This window comes from Sporothrix brasiliensis, assembly GCF_000820605.1.
Source record: "Sporothrix brasiliensis 5110 chromosome Unknown Cont15, whole genome shotgun sequence".
NCBI classification, from domain to species: domain Eukaryota; kingdom Fungi; phylum Ascomycota; class Sordariomycetes; order Ophiostomatales; family Ophiostomataceae; genus Sporothrix; species Sporothrix brasiliensis.
This window is the reverse complement of record NW_024467134.1, coordinates 956,757-976,198: the sequence shown is the minus strand read 5'-3', so window position 1 is coordinate 976,198 and position 19,442 is coordinate 956,757. Positions and strand designations below refer to the sequence as shown.

Genomic DNA, 19,442 nt, shown 5'->3' with positions numbered 1-19,442 from the left:
CGTACCAGATGCCACGCAACAAGATGCCTTCTTTATCTTGTATCAGCGGATGTGGTGATTGCGTCCATTTCCATTTCCATTTCCATTTCCATGTCCATTTCCATTCCACCTCGGGCGCATCGCCCTCGCCCATACAGAGTGCCACCGCTAGCAAATTTCGAGAGGCCGTGTGACTGCACCCCATCGCCTTGTATCGTACCGTCCCAGGCCCATTGGATTGGCCTGTCCCACCGAGCATCGTAAGACTGGAGCTTGCCGATGGTTCGGTTTTGCGCATATGCCCGCCGCTGGCCTGGATGGTGGGCCAGGCCTGGCTAGGCCTGCTGTTGTGGGGTTGGTGGTGCCAGTGGTGCCAGTGGTGCTAGTGGGCTCGTCCTTCCTCCAGTAGCACAACGCCTTCCTTCCGAAACGAGCACTGACACCACACTTCAGCCACAGAGAGAACCGTCACTCGGCCAGCATTAAGCCCACACGCTCAGGCAGGGCCAGGAACAAAACGGAGACAGAAACAGGAGCGGAGAACCGACAGCACACCACGCACACCACGCACACCACGCACACCACGCACACAACAGCACACAAACAGGCCAGTCTGACGTTCGCGCACAGGTCGATGCTCCGGCTGAGCACCGCCAGACGGAAAGGGCAGGCACGGCTTTGGACGGGTGTGGCAGGGGCGCGCTTCGCGCCTTCCTCTGCCTACTTATATGAAATGTCCGCGATGCCTTTTCATTTTGGGCAGGTGCCACCTCCGAACCCAAGCTCCACCAGATCGCCAAATCCAAGTCTCTGACCTCTGCGTCAAGTCTACACACTTTCATCTGTAATCTGTACACTCTGTACCTCTGTACACTCTGTACCTCTGTACACTTCATCTTCATTTTTGATCCCTGCCCAACTCTTCCCCGGCCCACTCACCACCTTCAGCCAGCGCCCACACACGATCATGCACGTCTGCCAGCCCATGTCTTCGGTGCCGTCGTCCTCTGCCATTGCATGTCCTATGAAGATGAAGATGCAGCTTCAGAATCGTGAAGAACAGCAGACGCCTCTCCAGAGACGGCAGAACCAGAAGCTGCAACAAAAACAACGACAGCAGCAGCTCCAGCTCCAGCTCCAACAGCAACAGCAACAGCAACAACAGCATGCACAAGAGTCGTTCTCCGTCTCGCCAGACTCGCTCTACAGCTACTCGTTTGACGAGTATACCAACTTTGCAAACAACAGCTACGGCACAGACTTCAGTGCCGACTCGCCGCTCTCCCCTGGGTCCCCCGTTTCGCCCCCCACGGCCAACCCGTTTGCACCATCCGTGGCTCCCGACGACTTCGACTCTTGGAACAAGACTGAGTCGGACGACCCCGACGGGTTTTCCTTCAAGCCCGAGCCCGGCAACAGCCCCCTTCTCTTTGCCTCCACGGTCGCGTCTCTCGGCCGGGACCTTGTCGCGAGCGCCGCCATTGACCCTCTCCAGCTGTCCCACGACACCGTGGCAGACGATTTTGCTCTGTCGGTCCCAGAGGAGCAACTACCGCAAGACGACAACGACGACGACGACGACGACGACGCAGACAACGAGCAACAGGTCTCCGGTTGTCCATCGGCCTCCACATCAGACACCGCCATGAGCCCTGCCACCGTGCCGGCCCGGGGCCATCGCTCTGCCGTTCGCAAGCCGTCTACCGCCTCGCGGAGCAGCACCTCGGCAACCGCCAGCAGCCATCTGAAGCGCAAGCATTCCCGTGCCACGTCGGCCCAGTCGCGCTCGCCACGACAGTCCCCTTCTCCTTCGGCAACGCACCGGCAAACCACTTCGACCCAGCGGCCCAAGAAGACGGCGCACAACCTCATCGAGAAGCGGTACCGCACCAACCTCAACGACAAGATTGTGGCCCTGCGAGACGCCGTCCCGTCCCTGCGCGTCGTCGCTCGTCGTCGTCGCAACGACTCCACGTGCGGCTCGGACGACGAGGACAATGACAACAACAACGACAACAACAGCACGCTGGCCGCTGTGGACGGCAGAGATCTGGGCAGCCTGGCCCCGGCCCACAAGCTGAACAAGGCCACCATCCTCAGCAAAGCCACCGAGTACATTGCACACCTCGAGCGCCGCAACGACGCTCTGGCCCGCGAAAACACGGCCCTGCGCGGCAAGGTCGACGGCTTTGAAGCGCTGATGACGAGCCGCGGCGGCCAGAACGGCGTGTGGTGCTGACCTCGCCGATCGTTTTCTTCTCTTCTCTTCCCGTCCTCTCCTCGTCCTGCCACATTCGAGCCGGAGGCCACATGTGCCGTCTTCAGAGCGCCGTGTTGGTCCAACGTTGTTCTGTCGTTTCTTTGTACAGTATCTATTGCGTTATAACTATTAGTACTTGGGCTGGAAGGACGCGACGACTGTCCACGCCATCTCGAGAGTGTATTTGGGCGTCATGACTGGACCGCGGCGTTGTATACGTTTTTGGGCATTGTTTCTCTATAGTTTGCTCCTCGTTGCATTTTCTGGCGCAGTACTCGGGACAGTTTAACTCGCAGCTCCACGTCTTTTGTTTCTGCAGTAACGTGCAATCTGACGTACGAACGCATACACTTTGTCTCGTGAACACGATTGTCCTCATTCCACATTCGCGTGACATAAAACCCTGCATAATGACGTGCATAAATTGAATCGAAGAAACTGAAACAAGAATTATGACCATTATTATGGCGATTGTAGCCCTGAACGCTTGCTGTGAACCAGTTGCTGTCGAAAAAGAGGGTCAACCTATGCGCCGCACCCCATTCTTCCTTCCGGACCTATTTCGTCTTCTTGCTGCGTTTCCGAACGCTTTTTCTGTCGGCGTTGTCCTTGCCCGTGGCAACCAGATCGACTTCTTCGTCCTCTGCATTGACGGATTCTGGTTGGATCTCGACCTCGACGACCTCGTCGACCTCGTCGACCTCGTCGTCCTCGCTCTCGGCCTCGCTGTCGGCCACTTCCGTGACCGTGCGCTGCAGCACCTGGCTCACAATCTTTGCCGCCTCGCCGTCCTCGCCGTCCTCGCCGTCCTCGCCGTTCAACGCACCGCAGCCCATGCAGCGCCAGCGGCCGACGTCGGCCAGGCTGTGCGTGCCCGGCGGCGCCTGTCCATTCACGAGACGGCACGCGCGGCAGATGAGCACGAAGCGGTTTTTGGCCGCGGTCTCGTCGTCGCCCATCAGCAGGTCGAGGAGGCGATCGTACCAGTGGGACTCGCCAACGGCGGCAGCACCACTGCTGGACGCGGCCGCCGCATGCGCATACGGGCCGCCGGCGACGTCGGGCGGGCGCGTCTGCGCAGGGACCTGGACCTGGACCTGGACCTCGTCGGGACCAAAGGCATTCGGCGCAAATTCGGCTGTGGCGCTCAGGTCCGTCACACCGGGGGTGTGTCCCCCCGCTCCCGCACGCGGCGAGTTCGGCTTGGACGACGCCAACGACGCCGCCGGGACATGGCTGCCCGATGGGATGTTGGCCGTGGGCGGTGGCGGCAGACGCGTCCGGTTGGGCGTCGAGCGATTCCTTTCGTCCTGCGCGCCGCCGCCTGGACCGCCTGGACCGCCCTTGCCGCGCTTGTCACTCTGCTGCGCCTTGCCTTCGCCGTTGCCTTTGCACGGTTTGGTCTCGCCGCCGCCCCCGTACTTCTCCAGCAGCTGCAAGGTCGAGTCGTATTTGGTGGCGTCTTTGAGTTTCTGAATCGTCTTGGCCCGCTCCTCCTGCTGCTGTTTGAGCGTCGATGCAAGAGAGTCGATTCGGATGCTAAACACGGAGGCGAGGGCTTTGCGCGTGGCGTAGATGCTGTGTTTCGTTAGATACAGATTTGTGGCCACAATGGGCTCGTCGTGCTGCGGCTCACGTACAGGACCGGCCCTCCGGCGACACCAGACCACTCCCAGCGCCCCATATTCTTCCATCCCACGACAAGCGCGAGCACAATGGCGTACACGAGGTAGCCAAAGGTCAGGTAGAGGGTGCTGAGCACGCGTGCGCGCCTCGAGCTGGACCGCGTCCGGTCGAGCTTCGCTTGGGTGTTGGCGATCTTGGTCGCCAGTGCGGAGAGCACTTTCTCAAACGACGCGGGAGAATCATCGGCTCTCTAGGGGTGCCAAGGCAGCTTCGTTAGCTACTTTGCTCAACAGAGCGTCCGACAAGCTCGACTCCAAGATGAGGTTACCTTCCACGGCCATATTGACACCATTTTGCCGGCGTGAGATGTGCAATATCGAAAACCACTCGTCTGTGATAAACAAATAAAAATGCCCACAAAGTCAGACGGCCAGTGTGGGCGTGTAGCGTCTCCGATGCCGTAGAGCGTATGCAGTGCGCGGTGGCGAGTGGGAAGTCTACAGAGACAAGGGTTGGTGAAGATGGAAGCTTGCTTTTGGATGACGATTTGGTTGCGTGGACTGGAGCGAAACGCGAAGCTGCCTTGCCGCAACATGGTAAAATGACTAAGCACTGTGCTTTAGTGGCAGGGGGGACCTGGGGACCTTGCACAGCGCCCTGAGCTCCTTTTGGGTCTAGTGTCCACCTAAAGCTGAGCAGTGAAACCCCCCCAAGGATGGCTGCCGGACGAGGGTCCTAGCAACGAGACGACAATACGGGCTGAGGGCATCGCCGTAAATGCAAACCTGGCCACAACTGTCTTTGTTCCAAGGTCACGGAGCCATACCAGGACACGAATATCCACAGATTTTGTTACCGAATAGACAGTCCCAGAACAGACTATTTTGTCGACCGAAATATCCTTTTCGACTTGTACCTGACCCGACGACGGCTCGAACATTGAACTGTCACATGGAATCGTGAGGATCGCAAGTCGCATTCCCTGACGGACGCTTGAGAAGGACGACAGGACGACAGGACGACGGGACGGCGAGTTGACGAGAACCGGGATCGGCAACACAGACCGAGGGACGAACACCCATCATGTTTCAGGTAGGGCATTGACAATGTCCCGATCCTGGGGGACGGCGTCCGTTGCTTGTATTTTTGTTTTGCTTTGCTGACTGGGTACCTTTGACCGTTGAGTAGAGAATCCGTGGCGCCATCGATCGGACCATTGCCGAGGAGCAGGCCCGCCAGCAGAGAGCCTCCGAGGGGGTGGCATCGCCAGGCTCCGCATCGCCCAGCCGCCGATCAACATCCGTCTCTCGGACCGGCAGCGCACGCGGCGACGGACAAGCGGCACGACGCACGCGCCCGAAGAAGCCCAGCCAAGACACCAGCACAAACGACGGTGTGCCCAATGTGGACCCAAGCGTCTTTGAAGATGCCTTTGCCCTCGAGGACAACGACGAGCCGGCGCGCTCAGCGACGCCAGGAACGCCCGCCGCCGAGGGAGCGGACGACGACGACGAAGACGAGGCTAAGGAAGGGGGCGAGGCGGAAGGCAAGGCGGGCGGCAAGGACAAGGGAAAGTCGGTAGAGAGGCGCAGCGATGAAGATGACCAGACTGCGAGTGCTGCGAGTGCTGCGACAGCCGGCTTGCCAGGCGACACGTCGCCGCCCTCTGCGACCGACACGCCGAAAGGCGCACCAGCGGCCGTGGCGCCCAGACCAAAAGCCGAGCTCACTCCGGACGTCCAGGCGCGACTGCGGAAGCTTGACAAGCTCGAAAAGACGTACCCAGAGCTCCTGCGGTCGTACCGGATAGCACATGGCCGCGTGTCGGCGATTGAGCCCTTTGAACGGGCCCTCCGCGAAAACACACCTCTGACGTCCATCCGCGACCCGACCGCCCTCATCGAGTACCTCAACCAGCTGAGCTTGAAGAGCGAGATGATCCTGGACGAGCTGAAGCGCGTGACATCCGACCGGGACGACTTGAAGAAGCAGCTCGGCTTGACGAAAGACGAGCTGGACGCAGTGAAGTCGTCCAAGGCCGATGCCAAGGACGTCGCAAAGGGGCCAGAAGAGACCAGGGGCGAGGAGTTTTTCTCCATCGACAGCGAGCTGCCACGACTGCAGGCCGAGACGGCCGAGAAGACGGCCGAGATCGAGAAGCTGCAAGACACAGTCCAGCAGCTGAATGAGGACCTGTCGGCCGCCAAGGAAGCCAACGCGGAGCTGGCGGAGCGTGTGCAGAGCACGACGAAGGAGCTGGACGCATCCAAGGCAGGTAGCATGTCGCATGCCGCCTTGGCCGACCGCCTCCAAGACACCGAGTCCAAGCTCAAGGCCCTGGAAGACCAGTCCGCCGACGCCCAATCCACATCGGAGAAAGAGCTGCACGCGGAGAAGGAGAAGCGCAAGGCCTCGGAGACGCGCAACAGCGAGCTGGCGCGCCAAGTTGAGACGCTTACCGCGGCCACGGCGAAACTGGACAAGACGATTGCCGACCAGACCTCCGAAATTGCGTCCCTCACAAAACAAAACGCCGAGCAGGCTGCCAAGGTGGCGGAACTGAGCAGGAGGAGCGCTGCCACTGCATCACCTGCCAATGCCACGCCCGCGGCCGCTGCAGCTGCCCCGGAACCGAGCACAGAGCAGCAGACCGGCGGCGGCTCTGGCAAAAACAAGAAGAAGAACAAGAAGAAGAAGAATGCCGGCGGAGCTGCTGGTGGCGCTGCTGCTGCTGCTACGACAGCGGCAACTGCTGCCGCGTCGTTGGCTGCGGCCGACGAGCCTGCGCTGTCTGAAACATCCGAGCGCACGCTCGTGGGTGGCGCCAGCGACGGTCCGGACGCTGCCGAGCTGCAGGCGGAGGTGGCGCGGCTGCTCAAGGACGTCGAGGCCAAGGACGAACGGATCCAGCGGCTGTCGAAACAGCGGAAGACGGAGGAGGACCTGCGCGAGGAGATTGAGACCCTGCGGGAGAACCTGGTGACCATTGGCCAGGACCACGTCCAGGACAAGGAAACGATCAAGAGCCTCGAGAGCGAAAAGGCCGCGCTGGTGAAGCAAATTGCGGAGCTGGAGAAGCAGATCGCGTCGTCGTCGTCGACGTCCCAGACCCAGTCGACCCAGCTGCAGGCGGCGCTCGCGTCGCTCCAGAAGGAGCACGACGACGCCAAAGCCAAGGCGACGACGCTGCAGGCCGACCTGGGCGCCGCGCAGCAGCTGTCACAGACGCGGTACAAGGAGCTCGCGAGTCTGCGCGAGATCTTGCAAAAGGCGCAGCCCGAGCTGAAGAGCCTGCGCGCCGACGCCGCGACGCTGAAGACGACCCAGGAGGAGCTGGCGACCAAGACGGCGGAGATGCGTGCCCTGGAAAAGCGGGAGCGGGAGGCCAAGCTCGACACGGCGCGGGCGCAACGACTGGCGGCGGACCGCGACGCCGAGCTCAAAGCGCTGCGCGACAAGCTGGCGGCCGAGACGAACGCGAAGCTGCGCCTCGAGGACGAGAAGCGCGTGGCCGGCCGGGACCTGCGGCGTGCCGAGGCGGACAAGATCGAGCTCAGCGCCAAGGAGGAGAAGGCGACGCGCGCGCTGCAGCGGCTGCAGGAGGAGCTGGCCGCGGTGCAGCCGCGGCTGCGGGCGCTGGACGACGAGGTCGGCCAGCTGCGGCGCGAGCAGGAGGCGCTGCGCGCGGAGGCGGCCCTCAAGACGTCGCAGTACACCAACGCGCAGCACCTGCTGGGCAGCATGCGCGACCAGACGGCGGAGCTGTCCGTGCAGCTGCGCGAGGCGCAGGCGCAGGCGGAGGCGCGCGACGAGGAGCTGGCCGAGTGCCAGACGCTGCTGGCGGAGCGCACGCGCGCGGCCGAGAGCATGCGGCAGCTGCTGGCCGGCGTGAACGAGCAGACCGACAGCAAGGTGCGCGACATGCGCGCGCGCATGGACGCCGCGCTGGAGGAGCGCGACCGCGTCGAGGACGAGGCCAACACGCTGGCGCGGCGGCGCGCGCGCGAGGCCGAGGACCTGCGCGGCAAGGTGCGCGACCTGGAGCGGCAGGTCAGGGCCCTCACCAACGAGCGCGACGACGCCGAGCAGCGCGAAAAGGACTGGCGGCGGCGGCGCGAGGAGCTCGAGCAGGTGGAGGCCAAGGCGGCGGCCGAGGTCGAGGACATGCGCGCCACGGTCGCGAGCCTCCGCACCGCGCTGGATGCCTCGGAGCAGCAGGTGCGCGACGTCGAAAAGAAGAACAGCGACCAGCGCCGCGTCCTCGACGAGCAGCGCCAGCGCTACGAGAAGCTCTTGCGCGACGCCAAGGGCCAGCAGGGCCGCCTGCACGCGAGCTCGCCGTCGCCGTCGCCGTCGCCGTCGTCGCCGGGCGGCGCGCGCAGCTCGAGTGTGGCGGCCGGTGCGGACGGAGCGCGGCACTCGATGGAATCGGCGCGGTCGTCTAATGGCACACCCGCCGCGGCCGGTGCCGATGCCATGTACCTCAAGACGATCCTGCTGCAGTTCCTGGAGCAAAAGGACAACAAACTGCGGGCCCAACTGGTGCCTGTGCTGGGGAAGTTGCTGCGTTTTGACCAGTGAGTGCCTTTCGCCCCGCTTGATGATCGCTCTGGTGGCCTTTCATGTTGCATCTAACAAAACAATTATAGGGCGGACGAGAAGAAGTGGCTCACGGCAATCCAGCATCTGAATGCTCGGTGATTGCACAGGTTTCTGGCCGCGTTACATGGACATGATGGGAAAGCGGGTTTTGGTGTCTTGTTTCTGGGTCACTAGGTTTGTAATATTGCAACAGCTTTTTACGCGCACCTTTGTCATGCCGATTTCTATTTTTACATTATTTTATTACAATGACTTGTAGTCAAAAACTTGGGACAGTTCCGGCTGGCCTTTGGCCTGTCCTTTTGCGTGGAGACTGGCAAACACCGCCTCGGCTTCCGTGCGGCCCAGACGGCGCATTCGGTTGAGGTCGTCGTCCGCCAGCTCCTCCAGCTCTGCCGCCAGCGCACGGCCGCTGTGTTCGTCGCTCACGATGCTGTCCGTGCCCTTGCTCTCGCCGATGAGAAGCACATGGCTGTGGACGTAGTCGAGGTGCTCGGGACGGAGGGGCGTCCATCGCCGCGCCCGGAAGGACTCGCTGATGCTGTTTTGTTAGAAACGAACTGCATGTGGAACAGATTGTGCAGATGTACAAAATACATACGCTTTCGGATAGTCTGGCCCGCCGCCGACCATCGAGCCGCCGCCTGGCATCGGGTACGCCGGATTCTTGGTGCTCACGATGAAGCAGCCCTGCTTCGCGGCCAGGCCGATCTGCTGCTGGACGGCACCGAGCGTCTCGGGCACCGTCAGGACGTAGGCCAGGTGGCTCTCGCGGCCGGTGCTGATGATGGCGTAGATGCCCTCGCCGAACGCTGTGGCGGCCGGGACATGCCGTTCCTTGTCGCCATCGCCCTCCCGGCTTCCGGACAAAAACTCCGTTTGCAACTTGTCATACGACGCGTCGGCCGCGAGCACAAACGCCATGAAGCGGTCGCGCCCGGTGCGCGGCAGCACCTTTTTGGGCAGCGCCAGCAGCCGCGTGTGGCCTTTGCCGTCACCGCCTGGCGGACCACCGTCACCACCACCCGTGTCGTCGTTGGCCTGCGGCCGCAGGACGAGGTACGTGCGCGCGACGTCGTCGAGGCTGCTGGGGTCGTCCATGTCGACGCGGGCGCGGAAGAAAAAGTAGATGTTGCCTTTTTCGAGAATGGTGGGCGCGTTGTCATTCTCGTTGTCGTCCGGGCCGGCGTCTGCGTCTGCATCCGCCCCGCCCTGCTCGTGTGCCGTCTTGTGCCGTTTGCGACCGTCTTTGGGCGACTGGCTGCGGTCGGCCGGCTGGTGCTTGTCGCCGGCACGGGCATTGTCGCTGGGCTTCTCGCTTGGCTTCTCGCTTGGCTCATTCTTGACCTTCGCGCCACTGGACTTGGTCGCGCCGTCCTTGGAGCCTCTGTCTGTCTCAGGCTTGCTGCTCACTGCCTTGCCTGGCGCATTCGTCGTTTGAGTGCCGTGTCTTGTCTCAACCATTGTGGATTGCTGTTTTTGGTTTCGCGGAAGATGATATGGGTCGGCGACAACATGGAACGTAAAGCGAAATAAAGTCCTGAATGAAGTCAATCTGGGAATCGAGACAACTGACCATCAATGATAATGTACACTAATTAATGGACATAGGACGCAGGATAAAATGTCGCTGTCATCGACTTTGTGACGTCACTCTCGGACATAAATGAAGCCGAAGATGCAGGTAAATCTTGCACCAAAATCGACTGCTGAGTATGCCGTCTTCCACGCCGTCTAAAGTATTCTGTAGTCTGTCGTCTTATTGGACGCAGTTGCATTTGAAAGTAGGAGTCCAAGTGACCCATTGTCAAGAAACCTATGTACAGGATGCGAAAACAAGATGTGACCTTCATGTCGCCTGCTAGCATTTTAAGACAAAACCAAATGCTTGTCCAGCTCTTTCCTACCACAAAATACCAAAAACCCAAAAAATATCAAAAACCCCAATGGTGAGAGAATGCATGCAAACGGCAAGCAAAGAAAAGGCGCAAAGAAAATAGATAAAGGGAAAGACAACCAAACGCAAAGCTAAAAAAGTAGGCCATAGCCCAACGTAAACTAGAAATAAACGGTTTTATACAAATGCACAACGTCCCATCTCTCGCATTACATGTACCAGTATGTGCTGTGTGTGCTGCTCACATAGTATATAGCAAGCCTCGAGCCTCGAGTCTCGAGCCTCGACCTCGATGGCTGCTTTCATACCGTCGTCCCGCCGCAGTCGGGGATGACGATGCCCGGCTTGAGGTTGCGGTTGACGTCCATGATGCCCCAGTGATCCTCCCAGTTCTGGTCGCCCGAGTTGTACTGGATCTTCCACGGCTCGTCAAACGCCTCGAACCAAAAGTATTCGGTCCCGTTCGTCAGTGCGTCGCACACCCACGTCGACAAAAACTTGTTGATCTGGGAGATGCCGGCCACGGCCGCATCGGGGCACACAGTCAACGTGGACCCGGATCCGCAGTCGGTGCCGCCCTCGCTCGGCCACCCCGTCTCGCTGATGATGTTCTTGCTCTTGTCGGACTTGAAGAATTGACCGTTATTCGTCTCCCAAAAGTTCCACGTCCAGGCGGCTGCATCATTGGCGTTCACACCGCCAAAGAACGGGTGGATGTTGGCCATGACATAGTCGGACGCCTGCGCCAGCTCGGCATCCCACACCGTGCCGAGATCCGACGTCGCGACGGGGAGGCTGATGCTCATCGACGACATGTTCGTGCGCACCGACTGCAGCAGCGTCGACAGCTGGCTCGTCGTCATCTGCTGCCGGAACAGAATTTCGTTGGCGACAATGACGCCCTTGAACGGGTCGGCGCCGTACTTGTCGAGAATGTCCCACATCTGCGCCAGCTGCCGCGCGTTCGTCGTCTGGTTGTTGTCCTGCCACACGCCCATCCAGATCTTGACTGTGTCCTGCAACTTCAGCTGGTTGATGGCGTGGATCGCCATCTCCGTCTGGTTGCAGTCCGTGCCGTACAGGCGGATCGTGTTGGTCAGCTGCGACAGGACGGCGATATCCCGTGTCACGTTGTTTTGCGACGGAGGGTTGGCGAGACAGTCTGGGAACTGCGTGTTGATGGGCGTGTAATCGACGCCGGGGAAGATCTTGTGCAGGTTCTTGTTGTTGAGCAGCTTCTGGATCTCGGGGCTGTTGATGTCGAGATCGCCGTTCTTGTTGGTGTCACCAGAAGCAGTGCCAGACGAATCGTTACCGCCGCTGCTGCCGTCCTTCTTCTTCAGGACAACGCCAAAGACAACGCCCAGGACAACGCCGGCAATGACGGCGAGCGCGATACCAATGATAATGGCCCACTTCCAAATCTTCTTGCTGTGACTTTGTTTGGTGAGCCATTCGGACTTTTCGGGGGCGCCACCGCTGCGACCAAGGTTGTTATATGCGCCGCTGTCATATCCACCGCCACTGCCACCGCCACCTGCGTAGTAAGAATGGCCGTTGTTCAAGGCATTGTAGCGTGCACCATTTGACGACGCAACGCGATCGCCCATGATGCCATCCGGAGAACCCCCCATCCCTGGTGCATGCGAATACTCGCCTGCATTGCCGTGTGCGAGAGCCGCAGTCGCTGTAGGCCCTGCAGCTGCCGCCCCGACAGCGGCAGCACCGACAGCGGCAGCACCAACAGCCGCCGGACCAACCGCACCACTGGCAGTCCCGCTACGGCTGCTTTTGGTGCTGTAGCCAGCCAAGCTCAGCATGGACGTTCTTGCATTGCGACTGCGGCCGTACTCCAGACCGTCGTCGCCATCGTCTTCAATCTCATTGGGGTTGACATAACCAAGTGACGTGTCGTGCATGGAGTACCGGTTGTACGGGTTGTCCGTGTAAACGTCGCCACCGAAATTGCCGTGAGGGCTCCGTGACGGTGTGCGCGTTCCCGGTGTCCCAGCTCCCGGAGGGTACGCCGCACCGCCAAGGCCTTGGAGGCTTGACCTCGAGTCCCTGTCAACGTTGCGCCCACCTGAGCCTCCGTACGCCGGGCGGAGCATCTGTGGTGACGGCTGACTTTGCTCCGGCTGGTCGTATGGGCCATTGTATCCGCGGTATTGTTGCTGTTGCTGTTGCTGTTGCTGTTGCGACGGGTAGGGTCCAGCCTGGTATGTGTGTTGAGGATACCCCGGTGGCGGGGAGCCCTGGTAGTTTTGCTGCATTTGCTGCTGCTCTTGCTGCTGCTCTTGCTGCTGCGGCTGCTGAATGCCTCTCATGGCCGCGACTCCGCTCTCTCTTGGGTTACGATCGGCGACGCTGTAGGCAATACCAGCCATGCCACCCGCGGCAGACTCGCTAAAGTTGTCGGCTCCGGGTGTGATGTTTGACGGCGGCGGGAGCGGCGTGGCCAGGGGCTGGCGCGTGCCGCCGTGCGGCGGAGGTGCAGGAGGCGAAATGGGGGAGACGATGTCTGCCGCTCCGCCAGCGATTGCTGTCGTTCGGAGAGGCGCGGCTGCGCCGAGCTGACGTTGGGCGGCGAGCTGGTGGTAGGCGCTGTCCGGGTGGAAGACCGGGTTACGGGGCGTGCGAGAACTGGACGGCGGGTAGTGGTTATGTTGTTGACGGTCTTGCCGTGGAGACGCCTGCGCTGGTTGTTGGTAGACAGGCGCCTGCGGTGGTTCGTCGTAGTAAGGTTCGTGCTGTTCCAGTTCGATGTGCTGTTGGTGCGGTTGTGCTGTTTGCAGGCGGCGAGATCCTGGGGAGCGCTGGGTACTGGTATTGTCGAGAGGCTCCTGTTCATCCGGTCCAGAGGACTCGAAGGAATATTTGCGAGGCATGTTGGTGTTAAAAAGGAAAGAGGACGAGGGCGAGGAGGGGGTAGGGGGTAGTAGGTCCCAAAGCGGAAGAGAAAACCGGTTTCAGTGATCAGGCTGCTCCGCAGCAAATTAAATATGACAAGTAGAGGAAGACAGGAGGAAAATAGATGGACGCGGACGCGGCGGCCAAATGGAGACAACGCCACAAGGTAAATGGCGAGACAGTCGGCTCAACCGATCAACACTGCCTGTGTACGAGGCGGCAGGAGAGTTAAGTCGAGGGGGGGGGGGGGGGGGGTTGCCCAGGCGGGCTGTTTGGCTGAACGGTCCAGTCTGTTAGCATCAAAGTCTGGCTGAACGGTGCATGCAAAAAGCAAAAATACTTTGAGACAGGTCGCACGACACCGCCAAATGGAGCGCAGGCGGGCGAGACGTACCGAGAGACAGCAAATCTAGTCGCAGGCGAGGAGGGTCATATCCGCATTCCCCTTTCTGGCGCTGTCATGGGACGAGCTGGCAGTCCTGTTGTACGAAGCACACGAGTCGTACGGAAACGTCTGCCAGGGCGACAAGAATGACAGCATACAACTGCCAGGTTCTCAAACCTTAACGAGGGTCGTGTTAAGGCTTGGCAAAACGGCCGGGACGAGCAACGGAACAGCGTGGGTTAATGCGCTCGTAAAAAGATCGATGCGGCTGTTTGAGGCAGAGAGAGAGAGCCCGCCAACGGCAGGACGAGTGAGCTCTTACCACCTACGATGGCGGGCGCGGCGGAAACGGGCGAAATACGAGGCTGATGTGGCGTGAGTAGAAACGAAATGAAAAGAAAAAATAGAAGTGCCCAAGGGGGGGTGGTGTCGAAGCAGGAGAAAGGGGAAGCGAACGATGGGAACGAGCAAGACACTCGCGACAGATAATGAGAGACGAGACAAGACAAGACCAAAAAACTGCAAGAGGAGAAATGACAGGCCGTCGAAAGGACGAGGAGAGAGAGAAAGAGAAAGTGGGTGAAGTCGACTGGAGCTGCAGGGCGGATGAGACAACGGCCGCAAAAGAAAGTAATGAACACCAGGACCACGAGCTTACCTTGCTGTGTCCAGACTGTGCGGATGACTGGGGGAGGACTGGGGAGCGCTCGTGTTTACAACTTTCGAGCGGCGCTGGGATGGGGGTTTGTCGTCTCGTATTGTCACTAGTTGAGCCTCTCGCTGCTAGCGGACGGCTAGTGTTTCGGGCGACGTTGCAATCCTGGACCAGCGCTGGGTTGTGGCCTGGGTTCTTGGATGCTTTCAAAGTTTGATGCGCAAGGACGAAGAGCGACTGCGAGTGTGCGGCGTGAGGAAAATCGTGAGGAAAATCGTGAAGCTTGAACTTTTGGGTTGCGAATCCACTTCCCTTGTTTCCTGGTGTTGCCCCGGGAAAGGGGGACCGTTTAGGGCGATGGACGAGGCTCTCCTCGACCTGCTTCAGACCCTGGACAGATGCAACCTTGGTTCGTGCGACTGTGTTTTGGTGGTGCTGGGGTCCCTGGGTCCTTGATGTGCGATGAGGCTGTGCAGAGTACGAAAAGGCGAAAAGGACCAAAAAAAGAAATCGGGGCAAAAGGGCTGGGTATTGCAGAATGTCGACTTTGGCAAGCTCGCAAGGCAAGAACGCCGCCCCGAGGCTGACAGCGTCCAGAAAAGGTCGCTGTTGGAAGGAGCGCCTCGTAAACCGTACTGTCCGTAATGTGCGTAAAATTACGACCAACGCCTTTTTGGAGAGCAAATAACGAGAGGATCGTTCCTGTCTGTTTCAGCGACGAGGGGGATTGGAGGGCTTGGCCAAGAGGAAGGAACACGACTGCTGCGAGGGCAAAAACGCAGGAAAGAACGACTGAACAGTGAACGCACGCCGAGGAGTGGCATGCTTTACGCTTTTTACGTCGTAATTACGCCCTCGATGACATCTCGAAGACCAAGCCCAAGCCACCTGAGGAAATACAAAGGCTGGGTGGGCATGATCGCCGCCCGGAGGAATGCTGAGCCTCGTGGCTGCCAGAGCGACGGGCGACACGCAAGGGAACTGACGTCGTGCGTCTCCTGGCAGTGGAAGAATGCTCGAGGCAGAAAGAAAGGCCCCTGGAGCCATCAGATCAGTGTCCGGCGCAGCGGCTGAAAGCGGCTGCGGTCATATCGCAGAGTACCGATACCTTTTGGTATGTGTATACACAGCGGTTCAATGCGTATCAGTACATGACTAATTTGGTACAGCCCAATTTAGCAACTGGACGTGCGCTAAAACAGGGGAGAGTGGGTGTAGGTGACGATCGGTTGGCTGAGCGACCGAAAGTGGTAAGAGCAGGGCGCACGTGCGTCGTGGCACTGAGACGACCTGAGCGACCACCACAACTGCGAAGGAAGGCATTTCTTCCAGATGTTCAAAATGGCCACCAGTATCATGATGTTTAGGGAATACGCTGTACATTTAATTTGTCTAACAAACACCAGTAACCTCGACGCGCACACATCCACGGGAGATCTCTTAACAATCAGACCACGAAACACCAATCGACAGCCACCGTCACAACAGCCACCGTCACAACTCATATTTGCGGCGGCAAGGAGAACCCGAGACTGGCATGGCAGTCGTTCCAGTTGCAGGCCGTGGGTGTCATCAGGAGAAGCAGCTCATAGCTGCTCCACTCTTTGCGTGCGCTGTCAAAGCGTGTGGTTGGCGTGCCGGGAGGCGCACCGCGCGCGCCCAGGTCGTCGCCGTCATCACCGACGGAGGCACACGCCAGCGCCTGGGACAGGCTGGGCGCTGCCTTGGGGGACCCGAACGAGTCGTTGGCGCCCCAAGGGACGGCGCGGGCAAGCTTCAACTTGGCCGCGACGGGTCGCTCCAGCGTCACAAATTGGAACCGGCAAAGCAGGTACTCGAGCGTTTTGTAAAAATCCTGCAACTTGGGCGCTGCTCGTGCTGCCTCAATGTCCGTCCGGGTCGCCTCGCGAAGGCCGGCCTGCAGACGGTGGAACCGGACCAGTTTCGTGCCCGTCTTGCCGAGTTTGCCGCTGCTGATACGGCCACCATCCCGCTTCAAGGTCGCGTAACCCTCGTGGCTCAGACGGCCGGTCTTGACAGTCGTCAGCGGGGCAGGGTTGGTCCCCCCGACCAGGACCGTATCGGAGCGGCGCGGGGGTGACGGCGGCGGTGGTGATGGCCACCGCCGTGGCCCCTCGCCGGCACCGACTGGGCCTGGCTTGATGTGTATGTTCTCGAACGCGCGAGTGACATCAGCCGGAGTGGCCGCTGTGGCAAAGGATGTGTGTTTGGGAGTGTAAACAGCGTTGCGAAAAAGTGGGTTGCTGTCGTCGTGCCTCACACACCCAAGATCGTCATCGTACTCGGCGCAGTAGGTGCGGTCCATCTCCAGCTCACCGACGTCGGGCCGGAAGAAACGGTAGCCGCGCGCACGGTATTTCTGGATGCATGTTTTGAGTTCTTTTTCTGCTTTTTCTGCCTTTCCAAACGGCACATGCCAGGCCAGCGACATCTTTTGCCGAGCCAGGTCGTAGTAGAAGTGGCCAGCCGCCCAGCCACTGATGAAGCATTGCACATGCGTCGCATAATACGTGTCGACAATGTACTCCAGCGGCGTCGATGCCTTGTGCTTGTCATGGTGGCACTGAAACAGCTGCACCTTTTGGCGCAGGCCGCCCGGCGGTGTGATGAAGCCGTTGATCAAGTGCACTGTGTTGTTCGGCGCGTAGCCGTAGTCGTGGTAGGCCTCGGGCCCGGTAGGGACAATGTCGGCGCCGTCGACCTCCTCGCTGGTCAGAGGACGCCCTGTGTGGGGGTGGAAGCCGCGGTACTGCATGTCCTGTAGCAGGATCTCTTCAAAGGCATAGTTCGACCCCGGCTCACTCGAGGCAGGAGGATGGTCCTGTACGACTTCCACGCTGACCCACGACCGGGCCGCCGCATCCGTGTGCACATAGACGAAACTGTGCAGTCGCCGGTACAGCGCGAGGGCCTCGGCGGACGGTGCCTCCGGCGCGTCGCTGGCTAGGTGCGATGGCAAAATACGCATCACGGACTGCGCCCGAATGACTGCCGACGACCCGGCCGGCTTGCCGACCAGGGCAAACAGTTCGGCCATTGGGTCCTGCCACCGCACGCCGCAACGGGCGAGGGCGTCCATCATGCCAAAGACGCTGCCTTTGTGGCACGGCACCAAAAAGTCCCAGTCCGAGACGGGGCCGCCGATGGACTGTCTCGGATGCTCGATGGACCCGGGCACAAAATACTCCAGCGCGCGAGACCCGGACAGAACACAGCCAAAGTCGGTCATGGCGGCCAGCAGATACCGCGCATATTTGAAGGTGGGCTGCAAGTACCGCTCGGGGTCGAGCCGCGAGTGGCAGGCCGCCCGAATGCGGCGGGACATCTTGGCCAGGCTCAGTGCATCGCCGGCGCTGAGGTGGCCGATGATCTGCTCAAGGAGCTCGAAGCTGAGCTTATCCATGGCACTGGAGAGGAGGGTCGCCAAGGACGAGAATGGCAAGTCGGGAGGGGGAGAGAGAGAGAGAGAGAGAGAGAGAATGCAATTTGATACAAGATGCGAGAAATGAAAAGCGTCTATCCAATTCCATCAAACCTGGCGACAATCCCAACAAGGCGACGTGTTTCCCAGGGAAGCAAGGCAAGGCAGAAAGCACGGTCATGTCACCCTGGTCGATTAGGCCTGGCTAGCAAAGGAGGCGTCAGATTTGGCGCCGCCATGATGTCACGTGCAGCCTTTGTGGTAATGCAGCTGGAAACGGGTCTGGTCAACAACGGACAACTGATGTCAAGAGTGTTTGAGGTGGAAAGCAGATAGAGAAGAGGGTGATCATGATGTTGTGTAAACAAAGGCAGCCTGCGGAATAGCACTTCAACCGGGTGGCGATGTTGTTCGGTTTTCTTTGTTGTTAGATACGGAATACTTGTCCCACTTTAAGTTTACGTTAATATTCTATTTATTCTTATTTTTTTTCTTTTCATTTATTAACTTATCATTATTATTTTTTTTAAAAAAAAACAACGTTGATAAACAATAAAACGAACAGTTGACATACCACAATCATGCGTCAAGTCTTTGTTATTGTCTGAAAAATATAATATTATTTCCAGTTTTTATTTAAGGCATATTTCTTATTCCATGTACGAAACCCACAACCTTCATGTAGTCCAAGTCCATCAAAACAATACGCCTAGCGTGTCGTGTAGCCGCCGTTCGGGAAGATGGTCTGGCCGGTGATCCAGCCGCCCTCTGTGACGAGGAAGCGGATAATGGGAGAGATGTCCTTTGTATCGGTCAGGCGGCCGCCCATAGCCTGGCTCTTGTGGAACTCTACGGCCTCAGGCGACTCCTGGGGGGGCGAAGAATAAAAGAAGGGGGTATCCATCGGGCCCGGCCCGACAGCGACGACACTGATGCCGCGCGGCTGCAGCTCCTTGGCGACGCCGCGGGTGAAGTGCTCGACGGGGGCCTTGGAGCCGGCATAGGACGTGTAGAGGCCGGTGAAGGCGGCGAGCAGCGACGTGACAATGGTGACAACCTTGCCGCCGTCGGACACGTGCTTGGCGGACTCTTTGAGGATAAAGAAGGCGGCCTTGCTGTTGATGGCAAACATGTCGTCGTATTCCTTCTCGGAGATGTCGACAATGGGCTTCTTGAGGACCTTGCCGATGGTGTTGACGACGATGTCGATGCGGCCAAAGTCCTTGAGGACGGCCGCAAAAATGTCCGTGACGGCAGAGGCCGTGGTCAGGTCGGCCTGGTAGAGCTTGATCTTGATGTCGGGGAAGGCGGCGGCGAGATCTTTCCGGGTCTTTTCGGATTCCGCCTGGGAGCCGGGCGAGTTGTAGTGGAGCGCCAGGCTGGCACCGAGAGGCGCGAGCTCACGGGCGATGTCGGCACCCAGGTTCTTGCCGCCACCGGTGATGAAGGCAACCTTTCCCTTTAGAGACATGGTGAATGCAGGGTGGTGATGGAGTTTGGTGAGATTCGGGTGGGATTGTTTGTGGGGTTCGATGATCGCGAAGGATGTCTTGGATGAGGTTATTTAAACAGCAATTGCCGATGCAGGATGTTCAATGTCGCGATGGAGATGGAAGAGATGGAAATGCAAAGACACTCCTCATTTGACGATTGACGGGTGCGAGTGGACAAAGGCGCTTTTATACT

General features: G+C 59.5%; 6 protein-coding genes across 6 annotated transcripts; 2 read left to right on the top strand and 4 right to left on the bottom strand.

Moving 5' to 3' along the window:
• Window positions 1–946: 946 nt before the first annotated feature.
• Window positions 947–2,218, top strand: SPBR_05968 (sterol regulatory element-binding protein sre1; the record flags this gene model as incomplete). The annotated part of the gene is made up of 1 exon (XM_040764230.1): window positions 947–2,218. One exon carries the CDS (start codon window positions 947–949, stop codon window positions 2,216–2,218), a length of 1,272 nt encoding a protein of 423 aa, XP_040622082.1.
• Window positions 2,219–2,796: 578 nt separating this feature from the next.
• On the bottom strand, window positions 2,797–4,217 carry SPBR_09205 (uncharacterized protein; the record flags this gene model as incomplete). The annotated part of the gene is made up of 3 exons (XM_040767331.1): window positions 2,797–3,817; window positions 3,880–4,115; window positions 4,194–4,217. The coding sequence occupies 3 exons, from the start codon at window positions 4,215–4,217 to the stop codon at window positions 2,797–2,799; spliced, it is 1,281 nt and encodes a 426-aa protein (XP_040622081.1).
• Window positions 4,218–4,948: 731 nt separating this feature from the next.
• SPBR_05482 (uncharacterized protein) lies at window positions 4,949–10,003 on the top strand (the record flags this gene model as incomplete). The annotated part of the gene is made up of 4 exons (XM_040763746.1): window positions 4,949–4,957; window positions 5,054–8,407; window positions 8,744–8,975; window positions 9,081–10,003. The coding sequence occupies 4 exons, from the start codon at window positions 4,949–4,951 to the stop codon at window positions 10,001–10,003; spliced, it is 4,518 nt and encodes a 1,505-aa protein (XP_040622080.1).
• Window positions 10,004–10,666: 663 nt separating this feature from the next.
• On the bottom strand, window positions 10,667–13,252 carry SPBR_05627 (O-glycosyl hydrolase; the record flags this gene model as incomplete). Its single annotated transcript, XM_040763890.1, has 1 exon — window positions 10,667–13,252. The coding sequence occupies one exon, from the start codon at window positions 13,250–13,252 to the stop codon at window positions 10,667–10,669; it is 2,586 nt and encodes an 861-aa protein (XP_040622079.1).
• A 2,563-nt stretch (window positions 13,253–15,815) lies between these two features.
• SPBR_05739 (uncharacterized protein) lies at window positions 15,816–17,738 on the bottom strand (the record flags this gene model as incomplete). The annotated part of the gene is made up of 1 exon (XM_040764002.1): window positions 15,816–17,738. One exon carries the CDS (start codon window positions 17,736–17,738, stop codon window positions 15,816–15,818), a length of 1,923 nt encoding a protein of 640 aa, XP_040622078.1.
• A 727-nt stretch (window positions 17,739–18,465) lies between these two features.
• On the bottom strand, window positions 18,466–19,227 carry SPBR_06167 (short chain dehydrogenase; the record flags this gene model as incomplete). Its single annotated transcript, XM_040764429.1, has 1 exon — window positions 18,466–19,227. The coding sequence occupies one exon, from the start codon at window positions 19,225–19,227 to the stop codon at window positions 18,466–18,468; it is 762 nt and encodes a 253-aa protein (XP_040622077.1).
• Window positions 19,228–19,442: the final 215 nt, after the last annotated feature.